At 42.6% G+C, this 26,694-nt stretch overlaps 1 protein-coding gene across 10 annotated transcripts in view; it reads right to left on the bottom strand.

Moving 5' to 3' along the window:
- LOC124185772 (potassium voltage-gated channel subfamily KQT member 1) overlaps positions 1–26,694 on the bottom strand; it is a 99,398-nt gene that overhangs the window by 9,196 nt on the left and 63,508 nt on the right. For 2 of the 10 annotated variants that reach the window (XM_046576876.1, XM_046576877.1), the window contains exons 6-14: positions 15,691–15,781; positions 10,653–11,015; positions 10,054–10,194; positions 9,265–9,375; positions 8,826–9,032; positions 6,428–6,448; positions 4,343–4,569; positions 3,426–3,536; positions 1,474–1,648 (exon numbers count right to left, since the gene is read on the bottom strand). In XM_046576876.1, coding sequence (XP_046432832.1) covers positions 1,474–1,648; positions 3,426–3,536; positions 4,343–4,569; positions 6,428–6,448; positions 8,826–9,032; positions 9,265–9,375; positions 10,054–10,194; positions 10,653–11,015; positions 15,691–15,781 — 1,447 coding nt within the window. The remainder of the gene's footprint in view (positions 1–1,473; positions 1,649–3,425; positions 3,537–4,342; positions 4,570–6,427; positions 6,449–8,825; positions 9,033–9,264; positions 9,376–10,053; positions 10,195–10,652; positions 11,016–15,690; positions 15,782–26,694) is intronic. The other 8 variants (XM_046576878.1, XM_046576872.1, XM_046576868.1 and 5 more) reach the window with 8 other exon arrangements.

Below are 26,694 nucleotides of genomic sequence, written 5' to 3'. Positions count from 1 at the left end.
GCGCGATTCCATCCCGCCGTTTGCCGCGAAAGGGAATAGTAAAAATTATTAGTTCCAACGTTGCAAACACGGGAATTTAAAATTGAATTTTCGTTATTCCTTTCGACGAGAAAAGCCGTCGGATGGAAATGTTCCCATTCGTTGGTTGAATAACGGACGGGAAAATTCACCCCTCCCCCTTGATCCTTGAATAATATCCGGGAAAACGCTCTCGTCTAACGAACCGGAATTTTAGCCTGCAGCTTGGATTTTACTGCAGAAGCCGAAGAGAATCACAAGTGTAGGAGAAACTGCGATTATAGCTGCAGCTCTGCGCGGGTCCGTCATAAGGTAAATGTACCAGTTATGAAACCTTTTACTCGCCAAAGTTGTAAATTGAGGGTACAAACCGTAAATTTCTCGATGACGAAAACCAATTGCTGGAAGGTGAGAGTTTAGAAATTTATTTTTTAGGTAATTTTAGAACTAAGGATTAAACAGATAAGCCAAAAAAATTCAATAACTGGGACAGGGTCAATAACTGGTACGCTTACCTTAATATCTAATGTCGTCCGACGGCGAAATTTTGACTGACGGCATTTGTCAGCGGGATATTTCAGTCGGACGTGACGCTGATCAAGCCCCGTTGATATATTATATCTGCATCGTCCGTCGACGAATTGTGACGTGGATTTACCAATTTCCATCACTCTTTATTCTTGTCAGTGTTCGTCGTGACCGCGCGTCATTTTCCATTTTCACGAATTTAATCTACGGTATATACAAATAACTCTACGGAAAATGAGAAACAAAAATATAAAACAACAATGAATTCTTGAGCTCTGTTACACAAAACTCACGATCAACGCTCGACTCGAATTTATTCCTCGAAAATATACGCTGCGTATTCTATAGGAAAATCGTACCGAAGTTCGAAAGAAAATGAAGAAAAATAAAAATAAAAATAAAAAATAATGAAACGGCGACAAAGCTGTATTCGAAAAAAAAAAGGATCCTCCACAAAGTGGATCCCTTTTCGTTTTCCCGCCATTTAGCGATTAGTCACTTTCCGAGCATTACATCCGCAGCACAGGGATGAAAGGAGGGTGCAGGTTTCTGTTTGCGTACCCGATAGTAATTGCAACACCATCAATTTTCGTTAAGCGCTAGAACCATTTTTCACCGTCCATCTCGCGCATAGACAACCGTTATGGAAATTTCGCCCAGACCTGATCCATGTTGTTTTTCATTTTACAATCAATGGTACAGCGTCCATATCGCCGTTATACGTTACGTGCTCATGGTAATACGCAACACTATATCGGAAATTGCACTCGTTTCTTTTTAATTTTTTTTTTCCAACCCTGGGTTCTAATTTTGTTCATTTTCGTCAGTTTCATCGGTCGCCAATGATTTATCGTCGAATCGACGGATAAACAGTTTATACTTGATACGGAACGAAGGGCGGGAGATTAACGAGGAAGTGATGCTGACCTTTATCCGGACCATCATGTTCAAGTGGCCCTGGCTGTACTGCTCGATGACGTCACGGACGTCGTACGGTTTTCTCGCTTGCTGAAACTTCCTCCGAGCAACGAAATACTTTATCTTCCGTATCGCCCGTATCGCGTTACGATGGGCTTCCGTCAACCTGCAATTAACCCCATTACTGCTCAAGCGTGTTTATTCGATGACATTTGACCGCTTGACTGTTCGGCGAATTTGTTTTACTTCTTTCCTGAGTTCTTTTTTCGCTGTATTCTAGGCAAAACAAAAACATATCTCTACAAGCAGAATTTTTGTTTCATCAAGGATGTCGTGTAAGAGGTGAGTAGAAGCATAATACGCGAACATTGTAAGCTTGGAATACGAGGAGAAGTCCAAAACGAAGAAAAAGAGGAACGTTACGATCAACGGATAACAAGTGATAGTAAAAAGGCTTTCAATCGCGACTCAAACGTGGTTGTGGTAATTCGTGAATTCTAATTCACGGAATTAGGAATCAACCGGACGACGAAAAGTGAAAAAGAAAGTCGATCTTTTCTTACAATTAACGAGAACGTGTACATACGTAAAGTCGCCCTGAGAAATCACATGCACGGCAGACTTTAGTGGATCAGATTATTAAACTGTCAAGGTGGTTTAATTTTTAGACTGTCGTAGAGTTTTCTTTTTTCATTACCTTCCCGTTTTCGTAATTATTATCAGATTCTTTTTTTGGGGTGATTATATCCACCCTCGCAGCTGTGTAACGGAGGGTGTTTCTCACCCGATCCCGCAGTATTCTTTTCCGCAAGTATCGCCGGTGCAAGATTCCCGATTCGCACTACTTCGGATATTAACCGCGCCGAGTGGGTAAATAGTGCAAGAAAAGTAAAACCCAAGTCGTAAATAAATTTTCGATACGAAAATAACCGAGGTACGACAGCCGACGGAGTGTATTTGCACGTTTATAGAGAGGGTTGGAAAGTCGTTGAAGTGGACGAGACAGGAGTTGCCAGACTAAATTTCCGGCAGCACCGCGCCGCGTTTTCGCCGAGACGAAAGAGATAAATTCCGATCGACATTGGATCTTAAGTTTAATGAACATGTTCAGCGGTACCTGCAGCAAGGATCGAGAGATCCGCCCTCTCGCCTTCGGCTTGCAGGAAGTTTGAACGGAAATGCACCGGAGGGCTTGTAGCTGATGGAGAGAAGGTGTAAAGTCGAACATAAATTCCGGATCGTTGGAGCCAAGCTCTGAAGGAGCGTCGAGTAAATCTCTTGCACAACCCCCGAGTCTGCTTGATTATTTTTAATAATTTACTCGGAGGCGTCGTTACGAGTGCAGCGGGAAGTGCAGACTCTTTTTTTCACCGCCCTTAGAAGGTCTTTGCTGCGGAGGATAAGTGCTGAAAATTTGAATACGTTTCGTGTTTTTTTTTCTTTCTTTTCGCGTTCTTGTTCCTGTCTAAATCCTGCGCGTGAATTTCACCGCGGGGATCCTTACAAAGTGCCACCGAAATCGCTTTGATCATTTGCGCGAGGGTGAATCCCGCGAGATCACTTCACCTGCGTCACACGCGATATGATTTGAATTATCGATTCGTCCGCCGTGCGGCTTTCGGGTTTTTTTATTCCTTGATTTACTCTCGACTTTCGTATCGCGGGGTTCCTCCTTAACAAGCCTCGAAAACAATCGACCGGCTCTCGCGTTCGAGGGTGTTGGGGTGAAATAAAAAAACAAAAAAAAAAAAAAAGTCGTTCGTCGAGAGGAAGAACCGAGGCAAGAACGACCAATCAAGGATCGACTGTCGCGTCGTAACGGAATTCGACGCAAAAGATAAGTGAGGAATAAAATTTGAAGAAAAAAAAAAAAAAAAAATACCAGAAATACGGGAAAAAATAAGGGAAACAGGAAGGGAAGGATGACGGGAGAGGAGGGAAGAATGATTCTTTGTACTTACGTAGTGACGCGTTGGGGCTCCTCGATGTCGATATCTATTTCATCGCTCGCTGCTTCCGTCACGGAGCTTGTCTGCGACGTGAAAAGACTGCCCCTGCCAACCGGAAACACACTACTTACAACGTCACGGTCGATAATCTCTCCTCTTTGCGGCAAAATTCACTTTCTCTCTCCCTCTACGTCTTCGTTTTAAAGCTCACGATCAACCGATATTCAACAAAGAAACCGAACGAGTGATTCACGAAAGTCGCCAGGTTTTGAACAGCGTTTTTATCGCTTGACTGTCGAAGGCAACTGGAAATCGCGTTCGCTTTGCGAAAAAATTCCCTGATTCGAAATTTATTGCGCGTGAAATTCCCTCGCTTGGGGAAAAATTCATAATACATAGGTATCTGTACGTTGTACTCATAGGCGCAATTACTCGTTTAGTTATACCTATAATAAAATGAACAAGAACTCGGGAACATTTTGTTTGTTACAGTCAATAGAAATTTCTAGTATGTGATATAAATGTCGTTGCATTAACAATTTGAATATTGTTGGCGTTACAAGAGAATGGGTATTGTAGTAACCGCAACTACAGAAATTTCTCTCGATGAGATTAATCGCGGTTGAATGAGGAAATATGGGAATTCCCATGATTAACAACTCTGTGTATTCCGAGTTTTTCCACGCTCACAACGAGAAAAGAGTTCCTTCACCGTTAACAAACGTATATTTGGATAAGACGAAAGTAGATCCAAATATGATCCGTCAACTATAAACAAACTTCTATCCACCGTTCCCAAGTTCAACTAAAATTTGATAATAACAGCAACAAAACTCGTTGCTCGGTGCGGATCCGCACGAATCCATCCGCACTCGGGATGATGAAAAAGTGAGGAGAAATGGTGAAACTGACGAAAACGTCGGACGTACCGATTGTCGCGTCTCGCACGATTCGGCGTTCCAGCCTTCGGTTCCTCCATGTAAAAAACGACGTCGCCCTCGCTGTCGCGGCGCTGGACGTCGTTGTTCCCGGTGGCTGAGGAGCCGGTGACGGGGGGCGGTGGTAGAGTTTGGCCCGACTGCTGGACCTCCATCCGGTTCCGGGACTTGCGCCGTTTCAAGACGCTTGCTTTTTTAGCCACCTGGATCATAAGAGACTGAACCCCCGTTGCCCTCCCATTATGACACGTTCAACACAACATGCACTACCCTACGAAGTGGTCGATTTCTCACGCTCGTCACCCGAAAAACAGGCAGAGGTTTAGGCTACTCTTTCTCTTCCCTGGAGTTCCCCGGGGATCGGACGTCCGTGTCCCGGACCGGAAACGGGTTCGAGGCGTCGACGCCGACACATTATATATTTACAACACCGTGCATTTCACATATTTCTACGTACATACATACATATATACATATATATACATATATATATATATATATACATATACTAGAAACGCGCAAGCTTCAAACCCGATGGGACACTGAGCTCGTTCTTCTGTGCATACTACGTATTTTCCTCAGGCTCGTTACGCCGTTTCGACGTTTCAATACTTTCCCCATTTTTGGTATCCTCTTTGTTTTCTATCTTCGACTCAATCGCAACCCCGAGACACGTGCAACGTGGTCTCAAATTCGTGTCGAATCTTTCACTTTTCATTTCTTTCATTAATATCTTTCAGAACATTCAGAGCTTTTACACACAGCGTGCGGATCGATCCTGAGACTCGAGACGAAGTTGAGGTTGTGAAAATTTTTAGAGTTTTATAAAATTCAAAGTAACGTATGATAAGGCACTCGGTTTTTTCTATGCAACAATCGCTACTAATTGTAAGATCTCTGTATTACATGAAAATTTGTTAGATAAAAATGCGAACAAGTATGGAAGTTATTAAAAGTAGAAGCGAGAGATTTTCAGTTTTCAGCCGTATAACGTGACAGCGACTATGATTACATCACTACGATAACTCGTATCATGCGTCTGGAAGAGAGTATTTACTAAAAATTGATGCAAAACTTGGTGTGCTACGGAAAACCAACACTTCTGCTAATCACAGAATTACCATGAATAAAAACAGAGTCGTGAATAGATACTTAATACATGTGTATTGCAAGATAACGTTTAAATGCGATTCTTGCGCTTTTGTGTTTATGAATGTACACCAGATTTTTAAAGAGTTTTCATTCCGCCTAATCTATGTCAAGCTTCATCCTGTATTATTTTTTCACGCGTACGTGTCTCCGTAGAAGAAGAAGTTTATAAAGAAATTTGTAGCTAGCTGAAAAGTGGTGCGTAGTAGAATAGTTCAGGGAAGAAAGATAGACGAACGACCACAGAATCCCATCGTAACAACATAGCATCCATAATTATGCCACAGCGATAATATTCGGTCAGTCCTATCGTTGAAAACGAATTTGTAACGTGGAACGACGGACAGTGATTGCAACGAACAACGGTACGTGTAAAAATAAATAAATATTTCCCGTAAAGTTGCTTCGCGGTTTGACGTGAAAGTCGAAAAAGGTGGATAATACCTGATACAGTTCACGTTGCGACATTGACATTTACATATATGCAAAGCAGACTCATGCAACGTATTGTACAATGATTTCGTGATTCGCGTTACTTTTTAATGTAAGAAAAAAGTTCACTTTTCGTGCTTTTAGCTTCGACTGGTCGAATTAGTACGAGTAAGGATTTCTTTCTTACCGGAAAAGAATTTATACTATTTATTTCTAATTTTCCAATAAATTTTGACTAATCAAATTTTTGCAGATCTTGAATTTTACCAAAGCTTAAGAATCTGCGAAGTGTTCCGAGGGGATTGCAGAGATATATAGTATACAGTGGAGTTGATGTAAGGAAATGAATATGTTGTGTGTCTTAGAATCGAAGTAAACATGCAAAATAAGTGTATGTATATTTATACACGTATATATATGTATGGTTGCACATACATACATGTATATACATACTTTTGTATAAAATATTGAAATAAATCTAAACCATTTACATACCATCTTCTTTACACAAATCAACTGAAATATACACAGGGATATTTCATCAATGTTGTCCCCAAATAAACATAATTAATTATATAAGTTGCTTTTTCTCTAATTAACGAATTATTTAAATCGTTTCAGTGGATTTCTATACAAGTTTCTTTTTCTTTTTCTCTTTGTCATCAATTCTCCTTCTTAATTAATTGTCGTAGCACGAGTGAAAAACAAATTTTTTCCCCTCCACATACTAATTATTATCTCGCTTAAGGTACATATATCCAACACCCAACAAAACTATATTCGCCTATTATATGCACGTCAGCAGCTACAATATGCAATGAAAATAATATTGATATCAATAATAACAATAACACCAACGATAATTATAGTAACAGCAACATTACCACATATCAACATCATTGCAACAAAGCAAATATTTCATCAAATCTGATGAAAAATTTGATCATAATTCTCAACCGTATAACGCGAATATTGTCATCAACTTGCATTAATTTAATAAGTAGTTTTACTTGTGATGAAAATTCATCGCGATTCGAGCTACCTGTTAACACCCGTGAGAACGAACACTCGTTGCGCTTAATGGTGTGAAAACACAAATGAAGTCAGGAGAAACAAATGACGAGAAAAATCGTTCGAAAAAGGTTTCAAGATGCGGCTGATGCGGCCTGAAAAAAGCCGCTGGATAAACGACGAGGAGGGGCGGGAGGGGGCAGTTCTACTTGCGGGTGAAAAATGTTAGAACAAAAAAAAAAAAGTCGGACATGGGACGTGAGAAAAGAATGAAATGCGCTGACAATGAGAATAACGTCACCTGCCCGAGACCGTGATGAATTGTAATTGTCAGAGTATATCGTACATTTTTATTTTACACGAACACGACGACCCTAATCCGATGAAAATGCAGCCAACCACGATTTAAAAATATAAATATCCGGGGAATCGTGAAAACGCGGATGTAAATTGCTTTCTTCCGACGACGGATAGGCGAGTTGAAAGCAACTCGAAAAGATGAAGATAACAAACCTCGTGATTACTGTCTTGTTTTTATTTTCCTGTTCTTTTCTCGCCTCTTTTATTTTTCACTTCAATTCGAATGGAATATTGAGTTATCAAAAACGAGCGTCCCTTCAACGACGCGGCTAATGTCACTGCCCTCTTTGATCCTTTGGCGCCCCAGGGATGATGTGCGAAATGCGTGAAGTATGTTCGGGTTTGTTTGTCCTCCGGGGACTGTCGACCCGTATTTTTATCCGCACCCCTACTGATCCTGAATTTGGATGAATTATTTTCAGCCGGCTGAGTGTGTGTGTGTGTGTTTTTTTTTTTCTACTTCCTTTACTGTCAAATTCGCCAGTCAGTATCGTGCAAAACGCACGAGGAAGGCGTGATGATTATTGCCGGAAATGCCGCCGGCAAATTTATCGACAACCTGTAGTACTTACAAGTCGAATTTGAATCCTTCAATGCGGAGAAGATATTGACCAGCGAAGAAGATAAGGGAAAATAAAAGACGAGACACCGAGGCTAGAGACCCGACAAAGGCGGGTTTCGTGGATCACGTAAGTAAGCTGAAAATCCTAAATAGGGAAAAACGACGCGGGGTTGCAAATTCGCGACGAGATATATCGAAGCAATTTTTGCCATTTTTGTCTTTCTCGTTCTCACGCCCGCAACTATTTTTCGTAAGGCAAACAGTGAGCAGCCAGTCGAGTGAAACACACAAAGAAAACGGCAAGTTATTCAGCTTCAGTGAAACCTCTGCTTTTTCAAAACCACGGACACATGGTAAAATATACTGTATCATGGCGTAAAATTAGCACCTTCCAAAGAAATCCGGAATCTCGTGAATAGTCTTGCACTTCTAGCTATACGGGATGTTTTCACGGTTCCTTGAACAAAGTGTCGCGAACGTTCACGTAAACGTGATGCAGTATGGATCGTGGAGTGATCGAATGATTTCAATATCAGCAATGATTAAATTCCTGCGAGTTTTCAACAGTCGCGATATACTGTTTTTAACAACGTCATATTTTCAACGGTTCGACGCAACGATTTACACCTTTATTACCGTTATATAGTGCAACTTTCAAAGATTTGGTTGAATTCTGTCTGGTTAAAAATTGAAAAAAAAGAAATAAAAATCACGAACGTATCGGTACAGAGACGAAAAAAGAAAGGAACAATAATTCAAACAATCCGTCATATGTCCGAGCCGAACAACGTACTTGATCTTGACACGAATTGCCGTTTCGTCAATCGAAAACGGGGCCAACAAGGGCACCGTAACATCGGGAAGCGACTAAAAACATCAACAACCAACATCTAACAGCTACGTTTAAACACCTATAGATAAGGCGATAGGTGTAGGATAACCGTCGTCTTCTTATCTCACCTTTCCAAGGGGCGTAGCCGGCTGCCCAGCCGGAGCAGGATCCTTGATATAAATATTCCAAGTCGCGACGCTGTTTATGGCTTTGTCAGCAGCGTAGCACCGCCAGAGGCACTGAATGAGCATGGCTGCCGCCGGTATTTGACGGTTGAAATGTTTCTGCCTCTGCTTCTGCTGCACCTTCAGGGCAAATCCGGAGCCGAGTATTCCCTGGAAAGGAGGTAGCGGAGGGTCAGAGAGGAAAGAGAATATGAAAATCGGATTCCCCGCGAAATCTTTGCACAACGCGTAAGCCAGCTTTCCCGTTTCGACGTTTCTCATTTCCGTGAACGTTTCTATTCTAGTTTCTCTTGTTTCGTCCTTGTCTTTGTCGCTGTCGTTTTCGTACAAGATAAACGACGGATCAACGGATTTCGCAATATATAGTCTGCCTCAGACTTACGGCGGGTAGAGCGAAAAAGGATATCGCAAATACGCTGAAACACGAAGCGACGATCTTTCCCATCCATGTCTGCGGAACCGTGTCGCCGTATCCTATCGTCGTGACGGTTATCTGAAACGGGAATTACCATCGTTGATTCGTCGTTACAAAGTACGGAAAATTCGATCGCGGAACACCGGCTGTAACGCTACTGCCGGAGGAATCGTGCGCCTTATCATCGTAGTTTCTAATTACATTATTATAAAAGCAACGGTGCGCATACCTAAACACAAGTTTAATACCGCATTCCAACCAAGTTTCACAGGACAAATATTTGCACAGGTATACTCGACATGTTCCTGTTATTGCTATTTACTCGAGCGAAATTTTGTATAATTAATTCAACCGACGCTGTACGATCACTTGACGCATCTCATCAGATTTCAGTTGACGTTCGCTTCGTTCGTGTTCTGTGAAGTTAAACACGCGGCATCATCGCTTATCAGATCAGTTCGAACATCAGGGTAGGTATACGCGCGGTGACAAATATTTTCGAGATCATTGGTCAGATCATTCGATCATTGCGCCGCGGTTCTTTGAAGTAATTTCAAACCAGTCGTGTGATGAATGATATCCGCAGTCGCGTAGCCGCACAATTGAAGTCAAGCGACGCGACAAACATGCACAAAAGTATTGTAACGACGTGCGCAAACGAGTCGTCGATTGAAACACGAACGAATAGCGAAGCGATTCGATGCCTGCAAACGACAATCAAACAACTACGGTACTTGAGATTTCATTTCAACTCACCACGCCCCACCAAAGCGCGTCAGCGTAGCTAGAAAAGTCTGTTTTCCCATCGGGTCCGACAACGTCTTTTTCGGCAAGGTACACGAAGTAGCTGCTGAAAATGAGACCTAGGAACCCGATGTAGAGCGTCGTGATCAACTCCTGAAAAGAATCATCAATAAAAGAAGAGATTTTTCTGAAAACTGCAGGTGAAAGGTTTTTCGGTAAAATATACTTCGTAAAATGCAGAATTTGATCCAGAAAGAGTGAGAAATCGTTGTGCGTGGAGTAAAATGCTGCTGACGGTTGATGATGTTTATCCGCGTGCCGATGATATAACGGGTGTATCATTGATTACGATTCACTAGCACATGTGAGGCGAGTAATTCGAAACCCCAAGAACTACAACCAAGCTCCGACGTCGTGAGGACATTTTCCAATAACTGAAACGGGTATTTTTTACCAAAAACTCCGTCGTCTTCCTCTTTTCCTACGGCTTCTGATGAAAAATCTGCTCTTCTTCTTATCTCCGCGTACGCCGCAGGAATCCGCGAATTGCAGAACCGTTACGGTGTGTATTTACGTTCTGGAATGGTCAGCGTTTCGGAAGGTTTACTCACCTGTCGGTGTATAAAGACGACGGAACCGAGGAGACGCCACGTTCCACCCTGTCGGTCGACGTGAAGCATCCGTAGAATTTGCAGGAAACGAATACCTCTGATGGCCGACGTGGCGAAGACCTGACCGTTGCTTCCGACCGAAAGCACCACCATCGATGCTACGACTACTATCAAATCTGGGAAAAGAAAAGAAAAAGGAAAAAAAACGGTATCAGAGGTTTTATATTCGCACTCACCTATTATACAAATTGGTTTCCTTATGAACCGGAAACGGCCGCAGCATCCCATGTACTTGGACCTGCATCCCGCGCTCCAAAGCCTGACGATGTACTCGACCCCGAAAAATACTACCAGACATATTTCCTGAAAATATTGACGTTTGTATACATCGACCTTGGAATTATTGTCAATTTACGAGGAGTGAAAAATTACTCTTTTCGCATCGTCACCTTTCCTGCTTTATTATTATTATTAGTATTATTATTTTTTTTTCACAGCCATCGGCTGTAGAAAAATTAACGATCAAAACGCAAATCGTTTCCTTTTATACGGAGAAATATTTGTATGTATATCCAAGTTGCAGAAAGAACTCTAAGGAATGGCGCTAAATGTATATCCACGAGCAAATTGATACCTGCTATCTGTTGTAGCGCCGACAATGAGAGAGGTGCTTCTATTTTGTTTGAATAACTCATCGAATTCCAATAATTGTAAAATCCATTATCGCCTCTCCCATCGTGGCGCCGCGTCTTCGGCCTGATGTAATTCTATTGATAAAATGTGAAAGCTGACCGAACTGCGAGAATTTTTATACCCTCGGAAACTGACTTTCGTTTTTTCCTTGCAAAACTTGCAGTACCGCAATCGCGAATTCAATCCATCCACTCGTTTTACAGCAATAAAAATCACCTCGTGTGTCGAGAATGTCAAGCGAATCAGTTCCCAGTATAAAAAGTATAAAGAAAAATTTTCAATTCCTATCTCCGGAGAAAATGCAAGAAAAGCAAAACGTGACTGATCGAACAAACGTAGGCAATCCATTTCCACCGAACTGCAGCTTTTCATGTGCGTTGTAATAGTTGAGGGCCGCTCAAGGAGTCGAAATATTGACCCTTCCAACTTTTTAGCTCCACTCTAGTTGAGTAAAGATTCTACTTTTATCGAAGCTTCGCAAAGTACCCGACCAAGTATAACCAAACATCCAAAATACACGTGTAAAAATCCCGAAAAGTTTAGCAGTGTCTCCGTAGCACAGCTCGAAACCTTTTCGCTTTCCTGTCCGACAGTTTTGGAGTCGAATTCGCAAATACACCTCTGGAATGATCAACCGAGGCCGGGAGATCTGTGCAAGCGCCGTGACACGCGGTACGCGAAATTTCGGAAAGCCTGAAGCAAGTTTTCGGACGATCCGGGTAAGAACCACTGGCAGTAGACAAAGGTTGATTGAAATCCACGAAGGGAAACAGGGATGAGTAACGATGAGGACCCAAAAGCACCGGCGTAGCAGCAGCGCTTTTTATTTTTCCACCCCCTCGTTGTTAGCCGAACTTGAAGCATGTCGTTTAAGTAGGCAGAGTTTCCCTTCATTTTTCCCTTCCTCGCCGCTCATCGATCGCCCCGCAGGTATGTACGTATAAGAAATGGAAAGAGCGTCAACAGGTCGCGTGTCGTGTGGAACCCACCTTTTGATGGACTGGCTGCTGCTCGTCGAGAAGCGGAGAAACCGAGGGAAGAGGGACGACGGTAAAGTGCTCGTAAGAAAACCCCTCGACGTACGTACGACGCAGATACCTACTCACCGTATAATAATAAGAAGGCTCGGTACTTCCTGACACGAACCATGTCGCGGGGAACTTATCCCCAATTTATAGAACGCGAATGAATTCCGAGGGGATGAAAATCCCTGCGGAAAACGCGTGCACGCGGCGTTACAGCAATACAATAACGCCGGATTGCTCCCGTGAAAACACACGTAAAGATAAAAACAAGCGCGGTGATCGAGGATACGTAACAACGGGAAGTCATTCCTTGCTTAAATTAGCAACTTAACGTTATTTCCAATCAATTTCCTCCTCGCTTTGATCACCGGGCGAAAACTGGGCGAATTGTAAGGATTTCAGATTCTTCGCCGCCTTCTTCTTCCCCTTCGACTCGTCTCTCCGTTGAACTCTCGTCACCCTTCGAAGGCCTGTCCTGATCCGATCGACGGGCCAAAAATCGTGACGCGAATGTGGAAGAACGCGATATCCGGTTTCACGACGCGTCTCTCTAATTCGCCGAGCGATCGACGCGAGGATATAGGATTTCAGGTGTTTCGGTCCCTTCTTCAGGACGAACCCGACTATTTTCGACTCCCGATACTCACCCGGCATCGCTCGCGAGATATATCCAGACTCCGAAAGAATAAACTATTGAAGCACCGAGCCGTCCCGGAGGAGTTCTTCGATCGATACATCCGCGGGGAAGAGTTCCGATGTACGTACCTGCGGACAGATAGAAACACGGCACTCACCGATCCGCGTATCGCACCTTCCTACTTGATACGTGCAGCGTCACGCGCGTATCCGCTTCAGCATTTATTTGCAGAAGAAGAGCCCAGGAATCAATGGTTCAATGATCGGGGACTCCCTCGTTCAAAGCGATACGCGTTAGAGGCAAGGCACTCGTTTTCTCCTCCATCTCCTGTGATATACACTCCGCGATATCGGCTGATGGATGAAATGTTACCACTTTGTGTAATAAGGAAGATTTATCTCTCGCATTCTACCACGTCATTTATCTTCACTCCGCGATTCCATTCCGTATCTTTTTATCATCCATACCCCTCCGTTCAAACGTTCGGAAATTGTTATAATCGGGACGGGATTCGGTTCGGGTTCTTTTTTTTTTTTTTTAATTTTACACGGCCCGTGTTACTTATTATTCTTTTGTGATATTCTCCCTGCCGAGAACTCGAGATTCCACGTGAACCAAATTTAGCGTTTTACAAATCCATTGATGGATTGCTACGAAAGTTTTGGAACGTCGTTCGAGCCCAGCGTAATTATCTCGAATCGAGATAAAAATTATACTCCCAGGATATTCGGGCTGTGTTTTTTTTAACCCTTGCGGGAGTCGAGGATCGAAAGCAGAACGAAAACACAAAGCCAGGCGCGTTTTACGCCTGTGGAAGAATATATCCGGCTCAAGTCTCGAGCCGAAACGTCAGAAGTTCGCTGCATCGCGGAGCCGTAAAGCTTTCGAACGTGCATGCATAAGTAACGCATAGAATTGAGAATAAGAACGCAAACCCGATTCCAGAGAAGACAGCGAGGTTCAGAGCCACGGCTGACAAACCGCGAGACCCTTTTCCTCGAGTTCATCGGTATCCTCATCCTCCGTAAAATTGTTCGCACTGCAATGGCAACGTGACGTAGCGACGAACGAACTGGCTCGAAACCAGAGATAAGGAAGATGAGACGAGACGAAACGAGAGACGATTCTATTCTACGCAGCTAAATTCCGAGGGTGGCTCTAAGATTCTCCAAAAAGGGGTTCCACGCCGAGCCTAATGCAGCCTGACGAGATCGAGTTAAATTTCATCCCTAGGCAGGAGCGAATAATTAATCGACGAAGATTTCGTCCCGGCAAAATGAAATCAGGGTGCCGAGAATTCGACGCGAACCGCGAGACGAGCGGGTCTCTGGACAAAATTTGACGGCAATGAAATACGGTCGTCGATAAGACGCGATGACGGATCGAACAACCGACGATATTGCCTCTCGTGGCGGGTTTTTCGCTCGGGTCGAGGATGAGCTCCCATATCCGGTCCAGATGCCGAGTGTCTCCCCTCGTATCCCGGACACACTATCCGGAAGCAGCGTTTCCCCGAATCCTACATCTTTTTTCCCCTCCGTCGCCTGTTTTACGTCGAATTCACTCACGTGCTCTCGTATCTCGTCGCGCAGTCGTCGAGCGACAAAGTTGTTTATTAACGACATCGAGGTGGGTACAGCTCGTCGATAACCGATACCCGATACCCAATATCCACGGTCGCGTTGATAATTGCATGAATATGCCGGGGCGCAATGCACAGGGTATACAGGCGGTAATTAGTGCTGCGTCAATTAGACGAAGGTGAGAGCTTCGATCGAGCCCCCGCGGGCTGGAAGCTCGGAAGTACGGGGGAGAAAAAAGACTGCAGTTAATTTCCAGATCCCGGGTGCAAGGCGTACCCAGAGAGAGAGAGAGAAAGAGAAGCTGCTGCCGGTTCAAGTTTTCCTAGCTGCGATTCTCACGAGTTGTTTCGTTCTTCGTTCGGAGGAAAGTGATTTCATTTTGTTTAATTTTTTCTTCTCTTTCGTGGTTTTTATACTTCTTCCTCTGCAACGGTGCCTCGAAACAATGCTTCGGACACTTGTAGCACTTCCCTGATACCGCATTCAAGTCCTTCGGACTCTGACTTAATGCCCCGGCCGAGTGTAACAAAGAGACTCTCCGCAACTTTCCCTATTGTTCGTACACCTACCCATATTCGTCTAAATTTAGGTACAGGATGGAATTACAGTTCGAGCATAAATATTTTTGGATGCGAAACAGACGTCTCAGCTTTGGAAGCTGCTCGAGACAAAGGATTTTCAATTTTCTCTCGTGCCCTCTTTTTGCCTGGGCTGAAAAATCGATAGCCTGCACTTGCCGGGTTAGTCCGCGGGCTGGTAAAACTCGTCCCCGAAGTAGGTGCCGCGATAATATAATAACCATCGCGTAACAACGACTCAAGTTGAGCAGAAAAGATAACGAGACGGTTTATCCGACAATAAGGGTACAAGGCGGCTCGTCAATTCGGCCGAGCCATCTTAATTAAACTTGAATTCTCCGTCTCTGCGCAACGCGTAAATATATCCATACATACGTACATACAATCGCGTATACGCACGTGTATACACATATATATATATACATACGGCACAATTTATCTGCGCCTATTATTATTCTACGTGTACAATACGTACTGTACATAACCGTTATAGCTGCACAATATGCGCATTGATTTACTCACCATCCAGAACAATGTTTCGTTAGCGAAAGTCATGTACTGTTCTATCGTTGACAGTACGCTGAAGATGAGGCACACTAAAACGACCATGAACCTGGAACAGAAATTCATAATATACTTGAGTACATAAGTCGTATCATTTGTACAAGCAAATATCGCAACGGGGCGATTCGCGTGGAAAATAACCTCGTGAAATCGTCCAATTTTACGAGGCATGTATAGAGCGGTGCGTGTTTTTCAACCCCGCCTTGTTCTTCTTCTTCTTTTGCTTCAGCTAGCCCCCCCCCAATTAATATTTACGCCACAAATACACGGGTATGCACACTTGTTATCTTTGGCCTTTGTGTACTTTGCTCGTATTCACCCTGTCGCGAACCCGTACTCACGTACCTACAACCGGCTCGCAAGGGTTATCCCTCGTGAATACGCAAGGTCCTGTCCCTTCTGTTCCTGCATGTTGCAGATACACGTAGGGTACAAAAGTACCCGATCAATGTTTAATTGGACAGGGAGACGTATTTTGGTTGTCGAAAAGTAGCGGAAAGATTAATAAAGCAGAACGCTTCTAGTTGACTTAGTTTTTTCCCACTTTTTTCTTTACAAACTTATTTCCATTTCTCTCCGACCGGAGAGAACTAAAGTGAAATATTACAAGCGATACCTATAACGGGACAAGAAAGGTTACCGAGAAAATCCTGAAATTGATGGATCAAAGTCTCCGCGGTCTGTTTTTTCTCACTGTAATTAGGCGGGAAATATAACCTATGGTACAGTTTCGGTTCTGCGCCGCTGTTAATCAGCAGTGTTTAACCGTCGTCGACGCCCGGGCATATTGCGTTATCCTTTGTGTCCATAAATTCCCGAAAGCCTTTCGCCATTAATTAACGAGACCCTCCGGGGACATTCGTCACGTTAAACGGATCGCAGGCCTGTAAGCCCGTACGGATCCCAGAAGGTTTCGCGGCGAGCACTGATCGTTATATCTCGAACTGCGAAAAAGTTATCGCGAAATATAACACGACGACCTCTGTTCTATTCTTTCCAGGTCATTTACCCTTCGATACAACAATTTTTCGTTCGATCGGTCACAGATTTTGGATCCAAAAAACAGGCGCATTGATTTTTTAACGACAAATACCGACGACGCTTTTTCCAATCAACGCGATGCTTCGTAGTTTTGTGTATGTTACGTACGCGGACGTAGATATTTACAGTGAGTCCGAGTGACGTATCGTTGAATAACGTTCAGAGCTGTTGAGCACGGTTATTGATCGGAATAACATCTTACAACGTTGTCTGCTGCAGGTGGTGAAGCAATTTTTGTTTATTTTTTCTCTTTTTACTTTTCCATAAATAAACCTTGACTCAACCAGCGACAGGAGTAACACTGCGAGAAAATTGAAAATTTCCTCTCGTTCCTTTTTCTACGAAGATATAAATTATTTTTCGTCGTCAAACCCGCAGCTTCACACCCTTCGCGAGTATCGAAAATATTTCCAACGTACACAAAGTGTTCGATCCCTCGGGATGAAGAGGAAAGAGAAACGAGGAGGGAAAGAAAGAAGGGAAATAAATCCACATCTAATAAGTTTGCTCATGCAAATAAGGAGGGCGACGCCTCGAAGGATCTCCCTCGATCCTGCGGCAACGAAAAATACAATTACCATACATTAGCAGGGATCGATAAGGGTCAAGCCGTAGGTTAGATCAGGCTCTAGGTTGGGTTAGGTTAGGCTTTGGTTTGCACACCCTAATGGCGCTCTGACACGACATCTCAAAGACGTTCGAGAACCGGAATTATTCCATCTATTATATCCTTCTAGTACGATATGTCGTAGGTACATGGTCGATAATGCGAGGCGAGAAACGAGCTGCTGAAGTAAAAGAAATCGTCCACCTTTAATCGAGCTTCGTTGCAAGGAGTATTGAAACAAAAAGGAGACAAATGCAGAGCTTTAACAAGTCTCGCCGAAGCTCGTTATTTACAACTAGCCACATCCGACGAAACAAAGTTATTCTCACGCGGGAACTTTTTTGCTTTCACACTATCAGAAATTTTATCGGCAGCGATGAAACGTCTTGTCATTTTCAACCGCATCAGATAAATCACACCTGGGTATGTTGTTCTACTATTTTATCATCAAAAAGCTCATTTTATTATCGTAAATGATTTTTTTTGTCCAGCGTAGATCGCTAATTCGAATTGTGATTAACAGTAACGTATCTTTATCGAATCATTCGTCATCTGTGCCACATAACAATCGTACGTGTCGAATTTTATAAACAACCGACAAGCTCAACAAGAAATGTCTGCATCTTGGACAATCCTGTGGAGAATTCGTTAACGAATGAAATGAAAGCTATTTTTCATTGAAATTTGTCGAAATATACCGATCATTCTTTGGTAAAATACGATAATAGAAATAATAGGATGTCTCTGAAGTTGTTACAACGACAAGGTCTTTCGACGTGTTTCTTTTTTTACACCACAGAGACTCTTCTAATTAGCGGATACCTACTTGATTGGTCTAACGATAAGTTGCACCCCTTAATTCTCCGTTTGATCGTGTATCATTACTTCCACGCATTTTCGACTCGAGTATCTACGCCCTTGAGGAGGGTGACGTTTGGTCAACGCGACCTGCGGGAAGTACAGAAAAGGATGTCAATCTTCGGTTACAATCGGGCTACAACGACACGCGAGAAGTGTCGGGAAATTTAAGGGAACGAAGATTGGCAGCCGTAAGTCGGTGTTTCTCAATGCGACCCCTTGACCCAGCGACCTTGGCCAAAGCTCGGGAATCGGCGCATTACAAGTTTCTGCGCAGGCGATAAGAGTAACCGGATAAATCATCGCCTGAAACGAAAAGCCAAGTCTCGAAATTTCCTCCCGCCTGCCGAATGCGGCTGCGCGCATTATTCCGGGTAACACGTAGTTAACAATGAGACCCGTTCCTCGTTTCGGTTCCTCGTTTCGCTTGTGCAGCCCAAATACGAACCGCCCGAACTGTGAAGTTTACACGGAGAGTAACGGGTTAGCCGGTCGGTATTATTTGCCGCCCGTGTCAGAACAATAATTAGGACCGCCAAATATCCTAGGTCTGGAGTTAATTATTCACTAATTAGAGGTTCGACCGAGAGCTGGATCGGAGAGCTTGCGTCGTATTTTCAAGCACGGTTGAAAGCTACCGCGAAACCGCATTTTCCCCGAGTCGGGAATAGATTTCAGTTTCATACGAAATACCACAAATTGGTTCTCCGCTTATAGTTGTACGGATGCAGCTTTTTTCAACTAAGCCAGCGGAACGCAAAGCTTCTTGTAAGCCCGCGCGGTGGTAAAAGATGAAGAAAAATTCTCGATGAAGAAGAATGAAGAAAATCGCACGATCAGAGTTATTTCTTGTACTCGTCGTTAGAATTTAAGATATTGCCGATTCGAATAAATTCATGGAAGTTCTACTCCGACGACGAAAAAATTTCGAAAAATTGCGCAACGGATGCGTAAAAGAATCGATCTTATTTATGACGTGCGTTTAGTATGCAGGATTTTTCCAATACCATACATAGACAGAATTGGGGCTTAAATCGGAAGCGCGAGGATTGCAAGCATTTCTTTTTTATCCCTCTCCCCTCTTCCAACATCCGTCGGGAAAGCAGTGTCGACAGAAATAAACGCAGAACCATCGTCTTTCATATTTTCCTTGTTAAACTTTACGAGGGTTGCGAGACAAATGAAGTCAAACACACGTATATAAAGGGGAAACGATTCAAAGTTTTACGGTAGACGATTTCGCTCGTTACTTCTTTACAGTCGATGCGGATTCTCGTACGAGTAAAAACAATTTTTGCTCTCCCTCCCTGACCCCCGCTCTTTTTCTTATTTTGAAGCCAAGGTTCAGGGAATGCACAATTAACTTCACCTCCTTCAAATTCGGTGTAAAATTGACCGTATAGGTGAAAATATTGATACACGACGTACGCAAAACTTGAGCAGTTGTTAATAAAAATAGAGCAGCTCGTAGCAGTCGCTGAAAAAATTTGAATGCAATAGAGCAAGATTGATTATACCTACGTCATGGTCGAAGGTGATTGACGGGAAAAATGGACGACGGAGAATCGTCGATGAATACAAGCGAGTTTCGTTTGCAGGCGATGGAATTTTCGCATAAGCGTGAATATGCGTGAAAATGCCCAAGATTTTTACCCCCGATAAACGGGTGCCTGAATTTCCTGATAAAGGGATGAAATCGAAGGCCGCGTAAGAGCCAGACGAGAGGCGATAGATCTGTGGCTGTCGTTGCTACGTGATTGGAATACGATGCTTGGATCGTGCAACAACGAATTACGGGTACGGCGATTCGTTTGAGAACGGCTATTAATGACCAGTCATGAATCACGGCTGCCCGCCGAGCATTACTCGCCTCCATATATCCGAGACTCACTCCCGTCTATTGACAGGTCAAAGCTCACCCACAAATCACGATTATATCGCGGGCGTGTGCTCGTGCGTTGAAATAAATGCGACTTTCAATTCGCGGGGTAAGAAAGTGTACCTTTCAGAGTAATGCGGATACGCGTTGCGTGGATGTGTTAAAAATTTCAAGGTCACGAGGGCCCCTTTTTCTCTCCTCATGAACAAACCGATATTAAAATAGCTAATAACATTACCTCGGGTAATTTTTATGAAAGAAATAAATCTGTTTGTTAATTAGCGAAAACCGTTGCGCGAATGTAAGAAAATATCGATAGAAATTTCTTGTACCTCGGTAAACTTCGGTTTGTCAGAGTGATTATTTTTTTACACTCGCTCGTTACGCGATTCAACGTTACTTTCGAAGATCGACGAGCCGCGTAGGTAGGTATTCAATATTCGCGATAATTTCCTTGAAATAATAACGAGACGAGAAAGAGAAGAGTGAAGATCCAATTTACTCGGCGTACAAACCTCCGTCAAAGCAAGGCGGGAAGATCCGACGTTTTAATAATTTGTCTTGGATAAAAAAAAAGATAAAGGGGCTGCCGCAAACACGTTGTGATGGATGATCGGAGCTCTCGATTCCGGTGTATTAACTTTTGACGGATTATAGACGGAGAACACGAGCTTGGAAGAGGGCGAAAGTTACCCCGAGGAATAAATAGACTCGATCGCGTCGTAAACGTTGAATTTATTATTTATTCTCTGCAGAGGGATTCTGCCCACTCCTCGATGCTCTTCGACGGCGCGAAGTGATGGAAAGAGGGAGCAGCGAGCGCTGGGAGAAGAATAAATAGAAGAGGAAGGATAAAGGGGCGGAGGGGAAACTCGCCCTCTCGGATCCATATCATTCCCTCTACGTGCAAAGTTCGAGAAGCCACCCGCACGACTCTTCAATCCCCCTCCTCCTCCTCTCATCCCCCGAACAACTCTCTTCGAAGCTCGAACCCCCGCCGCAGCACATAACTGCTTTCGACTCGCAGCTTGAACCCCTTCCTAAAGTTAAACCCCCTCGCCCCCCTTACAGTTAGCCTACGGTATCTGCGGTTCGATTCGGTGGATAGTGCATACAGCCGTATGAGACTGATTGACGAAGCGATCGGCGATCTATCAACCTGCCCTGTGTGAGAGAATTACGTATTGCTAGAGAGAGGGGGAGAGGAAGAGAAGCTGGAGGATTAGCTGTCCGTCAACAACGAACGGCAAGTGATGAAACCTCGCTTGCTGTACTTTTGATTATTACAACCCCGCTTCGTTTTCCTCGTTGCTTCTTGGAAATTGGGTGGAGCGGGGATCGTGACGCCGTGTAGTGTAGAAGGGTTCCTTCGTATGGGTTGCACGGGGCTTACAGTTGAGTGAAAAAATTCAGCGAATGGAAATCAGGGTATGAAACGTGAAAATCGGGTTACGTTGACTTGGATTTTACTAAAAGAGTTTCTTCGTAGTACAGAAGTATATTTAAAAACAAAAAACTAAAGTGAAAAAAGATAGTAGAATTAATCAACAAGAACTTTTTGTGCAAAATCGTGTTTATAAAAGTTTGATTAATAAACTTACGCTTTATATTGCGGAAAAAATTCACGTTAATTGAAACTACTTTCAAGCCGCTTGTTGTAAATTTATACACTGGCAAAATGAGCTCTGATCCATCGAAGTTTGACAAGTCCTGCGATTTTGGCATTTGAAATGAAAAACGGACGAAACGGTGATCTGATTTTTTTCAAATTGTCAATAACTGAACTTCCTTCATTTAAATTTCAGGTCGTTAATTTTTTGTAAATTGAAAAGAGCTTTTTTTAACGAATTCAAGTCAAGTCAAGTCAAGCGTTACCTTTTAAGGCTACGTATAAAAAAAAAAATTTCATTCAACTTCAAAACTGAGAACTTGACCCTATCGAGGATTTCACTGATACAAGCACAAGTTGGCGAGTCTGGATTTGATTTTGAGCAGCTGTAGGACGCGGAATCAGTTCAGTGCATCAAAGTGCTGGAAAGTACAAAGAGAATCGAGCTACAAGGGTTGACCGGCATGGGATTTAATGGCGGTGCGGTGGGAGACGATTACGCAAACAGATTAAGTCTCGCCCTAGACGTACGTATATATATTAGTTACGCTGAATATCAGATCAAAGAAAACATAGAAATGACGTGACTTAGCCTCGCGAGTCGAGTTATACGCGGTCGAGTAAGGTACGCTGGAAAAAAAAAAATAGTTAGATCCATAATAACATTCGTTTCAATAATCCTTAGCAGATAAAAATATTTCATTATTCCAACAAATATGTTTCTATTTCGAATAAGCTTTGCCTAACTGCAATAACCGTTTGAGACGATTAAATGTCTGCTACGGGACTGATGGAATAAATATTCTCTTGGATTCAACAGTTTTTATTTTCAGAGCAATTACTGTGCCAGCGTGTATTGTTTGACGACAATCAGCCCTGGTACGTATGTAAGAAATTTTCAACGATTGTAGTGAAATGTCATTTGGTGATTCGTCGTACAATTTGCTGCGGACCCAAGTGAAAAATTGCAATTTTTGGAAAATTGAATAGTTTAAATGGCAATTTACGTAAAATGTAGGAGTAATTTCTTTCTCCTTTTGCCGGTAACGATGTTACACGGGGGAACGGAGGTCGAGGAAAACGAGAAAAGGCGGCGTTCGCATCCGTATAAAAGTCAAATTATCAACGAGATACGATTTTTCACTCATAAAGCGTATACTCGCCGAAGGATTCCTCCGCGCCGCAAGAGATTTATGGCCGAAGAGATAACCCGAATTGTTTTCACTACTCGGTCGGGTTCGCGAATTCAGTTCGATGTGTACCTTCTGTCATTTTATCGCGCGCAAAACCCGCGCTGCGTGTGTTAAATTTCAATGGGACATCCATGCGTACGAGCGTAACCGCATCGTGTTCACGGTTATTAAACTTCGTCGATTTTCCCCTTTGTTTCACTCTTTTTTCCTACTCTGAAATATTGCGTGGAGTCCAGCGCGTGTTTAACAATTCGGATAACTCGAAACCGCGCCACAATAAGTGTATATCTAACAAAAGTGCACAACGCTTTTATTAACGCTAGAACTACCAGACCAGTCGATATGACTGGTTTCACAATTTCATTATAAAGTTCCCACTTCACGTTACATTTGTTTCCCGCACTGATGCGATCACTTTTACAACGATAACTAAATTAGTAATATAATGAATTTTATATTTGTTTTATTAGACTGGTTTTACAATTTCGTTTGAAAACTTCTACTTCATATTACATCATGTTCCAGTATCAATAGATATCTAGATACAATACCGTGGTATTCGAATCCCCGCAAGGAGAAAAAAAATTTTCATGCCTTACGGTCACCAGAAAATTATACAATTGACTGAGTTACCTAGCGTTATACAACGATTGTTATACGGTTTGAATATTTTCTCGAAGTGAAAGAAAATCTCTTGCGTGAAACCATTTATAATAATTATTATCAATGGTTTGTCGGTATGGTAAATATTCTGGTTATTGCAAAGCATTGAAGCCGCTTGTTTATTTACAATCAATTTACCACAATTTTGCACTTGAATAAGCTCTTGACATCGATTTATTCTTGCAAAAAATATCAATTTATCGCTATGTTTACAAGAAAAAAACAAAAGAACAGTAACACCTATAACTTAGATTTTCTAGTTACGATTAGAAAACTAATTCTCATTCTGTACCCAAGAACAATATATTTTTTTTTTTTCTCACAATATACGAACAGTGGAAATAATTAAGGACTGTGAAGTAACCACGACTAGAAACGTCTCTCGGTGCAGAAAAACTGTGAGTAAATTCCCTCCGTTACGTCCACTGATTTCTCGTTACGGTGCGAATCGGTGATTCGCAATTCTTTCGCGGCGTTTTAATTCGAAAATGGAAAGCGCAATTTCGGTGGGTGCGGTTTATTGTTCGCTGTGTTTCCATCGGCCGGCCGCCTTGATATACGGCGTAAAATTTTCCGCAGTACACGGGATTGGATTACGAACCTCCAATGACGTGTAAAAATAGTTTTCCCTCATCGGATGCCCCTCGAACTGCGCCGAGTCGCAAATTATTGGCAAACGCCGGTGGGCTTGTATTTCAGCCGCGTTTGTTACACGCTCAGTTTAATTTCGTTTCAAAGACAGCAATACGTCTCCGGGACTTCGCCGCATCTTTTCCTAGATTTCCACCAGTTTTTGACAAAACAGACGCGCCGTTTTTCCGCGATACGATTTACGAAAGGCTCGCCGAAAGTCGAAACAGAAGCGAAAGCTTTCTCCTCGAATGTCCTCCTCCTAATTTGTGGTCCACGGTTCTTCCAACTCCACCACGGCGAGCCGATGAGCCTTTGTCGACGAAAGTTCGGATTAATCGCGATATCCTAACCAATGACGAGGTGCCGTGGGCAAGCAGGCGCAAGCTGTTTCATAAATTATTTATACCCACCTCCGTGTTCCCGGTGTAATCGACCGCGGCAGAAGCGAGCAATGATAACGTTACCGGATGACCGGACAGTGTCAAAGGGAAATTGAATAGGCCTCCATTGAACGCGGTATGCTTGCCCAGGGAATTGTTGCTTACGAGCTTTAGCCGAACGCACAACTGTACATACAGGAGTTCGAGCAACGTGGAAACGGTCCGAGTTCTACACGCGAATCGGAGAGATCTGTGTATTAATTATGATAGTAGGTATTGAACGTAACGTAACGTAATCAAGACATGCGAGTATGAATTACGTTAGGCTTAGAAATTTATCTGCAATTTTAGGGTCAAGTTCCAAACACTGTGGATGAGATATTATTTTTCAAGGGACGAGAGTTTCAAAAGGAGAAAAAAATGTATCTTCTTTTATTTTTTATCACAAAAAGTATTTACCGTTCACTGATAAACTGAAAGACGAAAACAAAAAAGAAAAATCCCCAACAACAACTGGATTTTTATTATTTCAGTAGTCGAGCATCGGTGGTTGCCCTTCAATTTTTTTTTTTTTTACAACGTTTTTTTAATCGTGTACTATGCAAAAGTTTGAACTTGCGTATTTGAAATACATACGCGACTCTACGTAACGCTGACCAGGGATTAAAGAATAAAAATGGGGGCGAAACTTCTATACGAGACTCGAAGAATGAAAGGGGAGGATAAAAGGAGTGAATGAGGGAGAAAAAAAATTGCACGGCGTTGAGGAAGGGACTGGAATTGTTTCCTTTGTAAAATTTTAGCAGAGTGGTAATAGGTACTTGGCGAGCTTTTATCGCGAGTATAAAGAAATCCTTTGACTGTCATGAAATAAACTCTGTACCGACCCGCGGTAATTTTCACGATGGAATCCGGGATTTTCATCCCTCTCTCTTGTTCTGTTTCGGTTTTATATCGTTTATCTCCCTTTGTCGAGTGAAATTTTTTTACTTTTTTTTTTCTCAAAAATCACAAACTCACCCTTTCGTCGACAAATAGAAACGCGTCTTTTTATCCTTCTTCATTCGCATTGTTATCGCGCATTTGTTTCACATCGGATAATTTTTCTCTACATTCTTTGCAATCAACCGTCGTTTTCACCATCATCCAATTTTCCGATAGCCGATTTTATATCTTATATATATACATCTATGTCTCTCACGTGTATACGTATACCATACATGTACAGATCTGCATGCGTACATGGAATTACGGATGGACACACAATCTATACATAGCATAACAATGTATACGTTTATAACGTATCCACGTACATATTAATGGGTATAAAAGTAGCTGGTCGCATGACAAGGATGGATTAACAAAACAGCTCGCGAACATCCTTCGCCATGCGGAATTTTCCACGGTATAAATTGCATACATGATACACGTCTAAAATGTACATGATGTACGGGATGATGAATACGAGTATAAAGAAAGAGAAGCGAGCTGACCGCAAGAGCAACAAAAAGAAAAAAAAGAAAAAGAAAAAGAACGAAAGAAAACGAGAAAATGAAAAGAACAAAGAATGAAACGGCATTAAGCAATCGATAGACAAGTAGGTACGTAGAGTGGCGACGAACGTGAATCGAAATTAATATATCTAGGCGTGAGAAAAAATAAACTTACAGTATTGAAGAAGAAAACATTTGTCACTCGCGACACCGACGGGCGTGTATTTAATGCTCTGGTGATCGGTATTAAATCGACATCTGGTAAAACAATAATTGCCGGTAAGTTCAGCGCTGTGACATTAAAATGAAAATTGTACGGGTTATACGTATAACGTGGATTTGCAGGATTGAACGGGGTTTCGTTCAATAACGGATATCCACTCGATTCGACGGGATTACAGTTTGTTAAACTAACATCCGAACGAATCGCAGCGTTGTTTTCGAACAAGTGACATAAATGGATGTGAATAAAAAATCGAACTTTAGTCGTACCTCGAGAAAACCGTGGGTGCGGTAGGAATGATTGAAAAAGTAACGACGAATTTACTAAAAATGCAAGAAAGAACTATATTTACCAAAATTATAAGCAGAAACTTGGATACAGGT

This window comes from Neodiprion fabricii, chromosome 6, assembly GCF_021155785.1.
Source record: "Neodiprion fabricii isolate iyNeoFabr1 chromosome 6, iyNeoFabr1.1, whole genome shotgun sequence".
Taxonomy (NCBI): domain Eukaryota; kingdom Metazoa; phylum Arthropoda; class Insecta; order Hymenoptera; family Diprionidae; genus Neodiprion; species Neodiprion fabricii.
The sequence above is the reverse complement of the archived record's forward strand: the minus strand, read 5'-3'. Positions and strand labels throughout refer to the sequence as shown.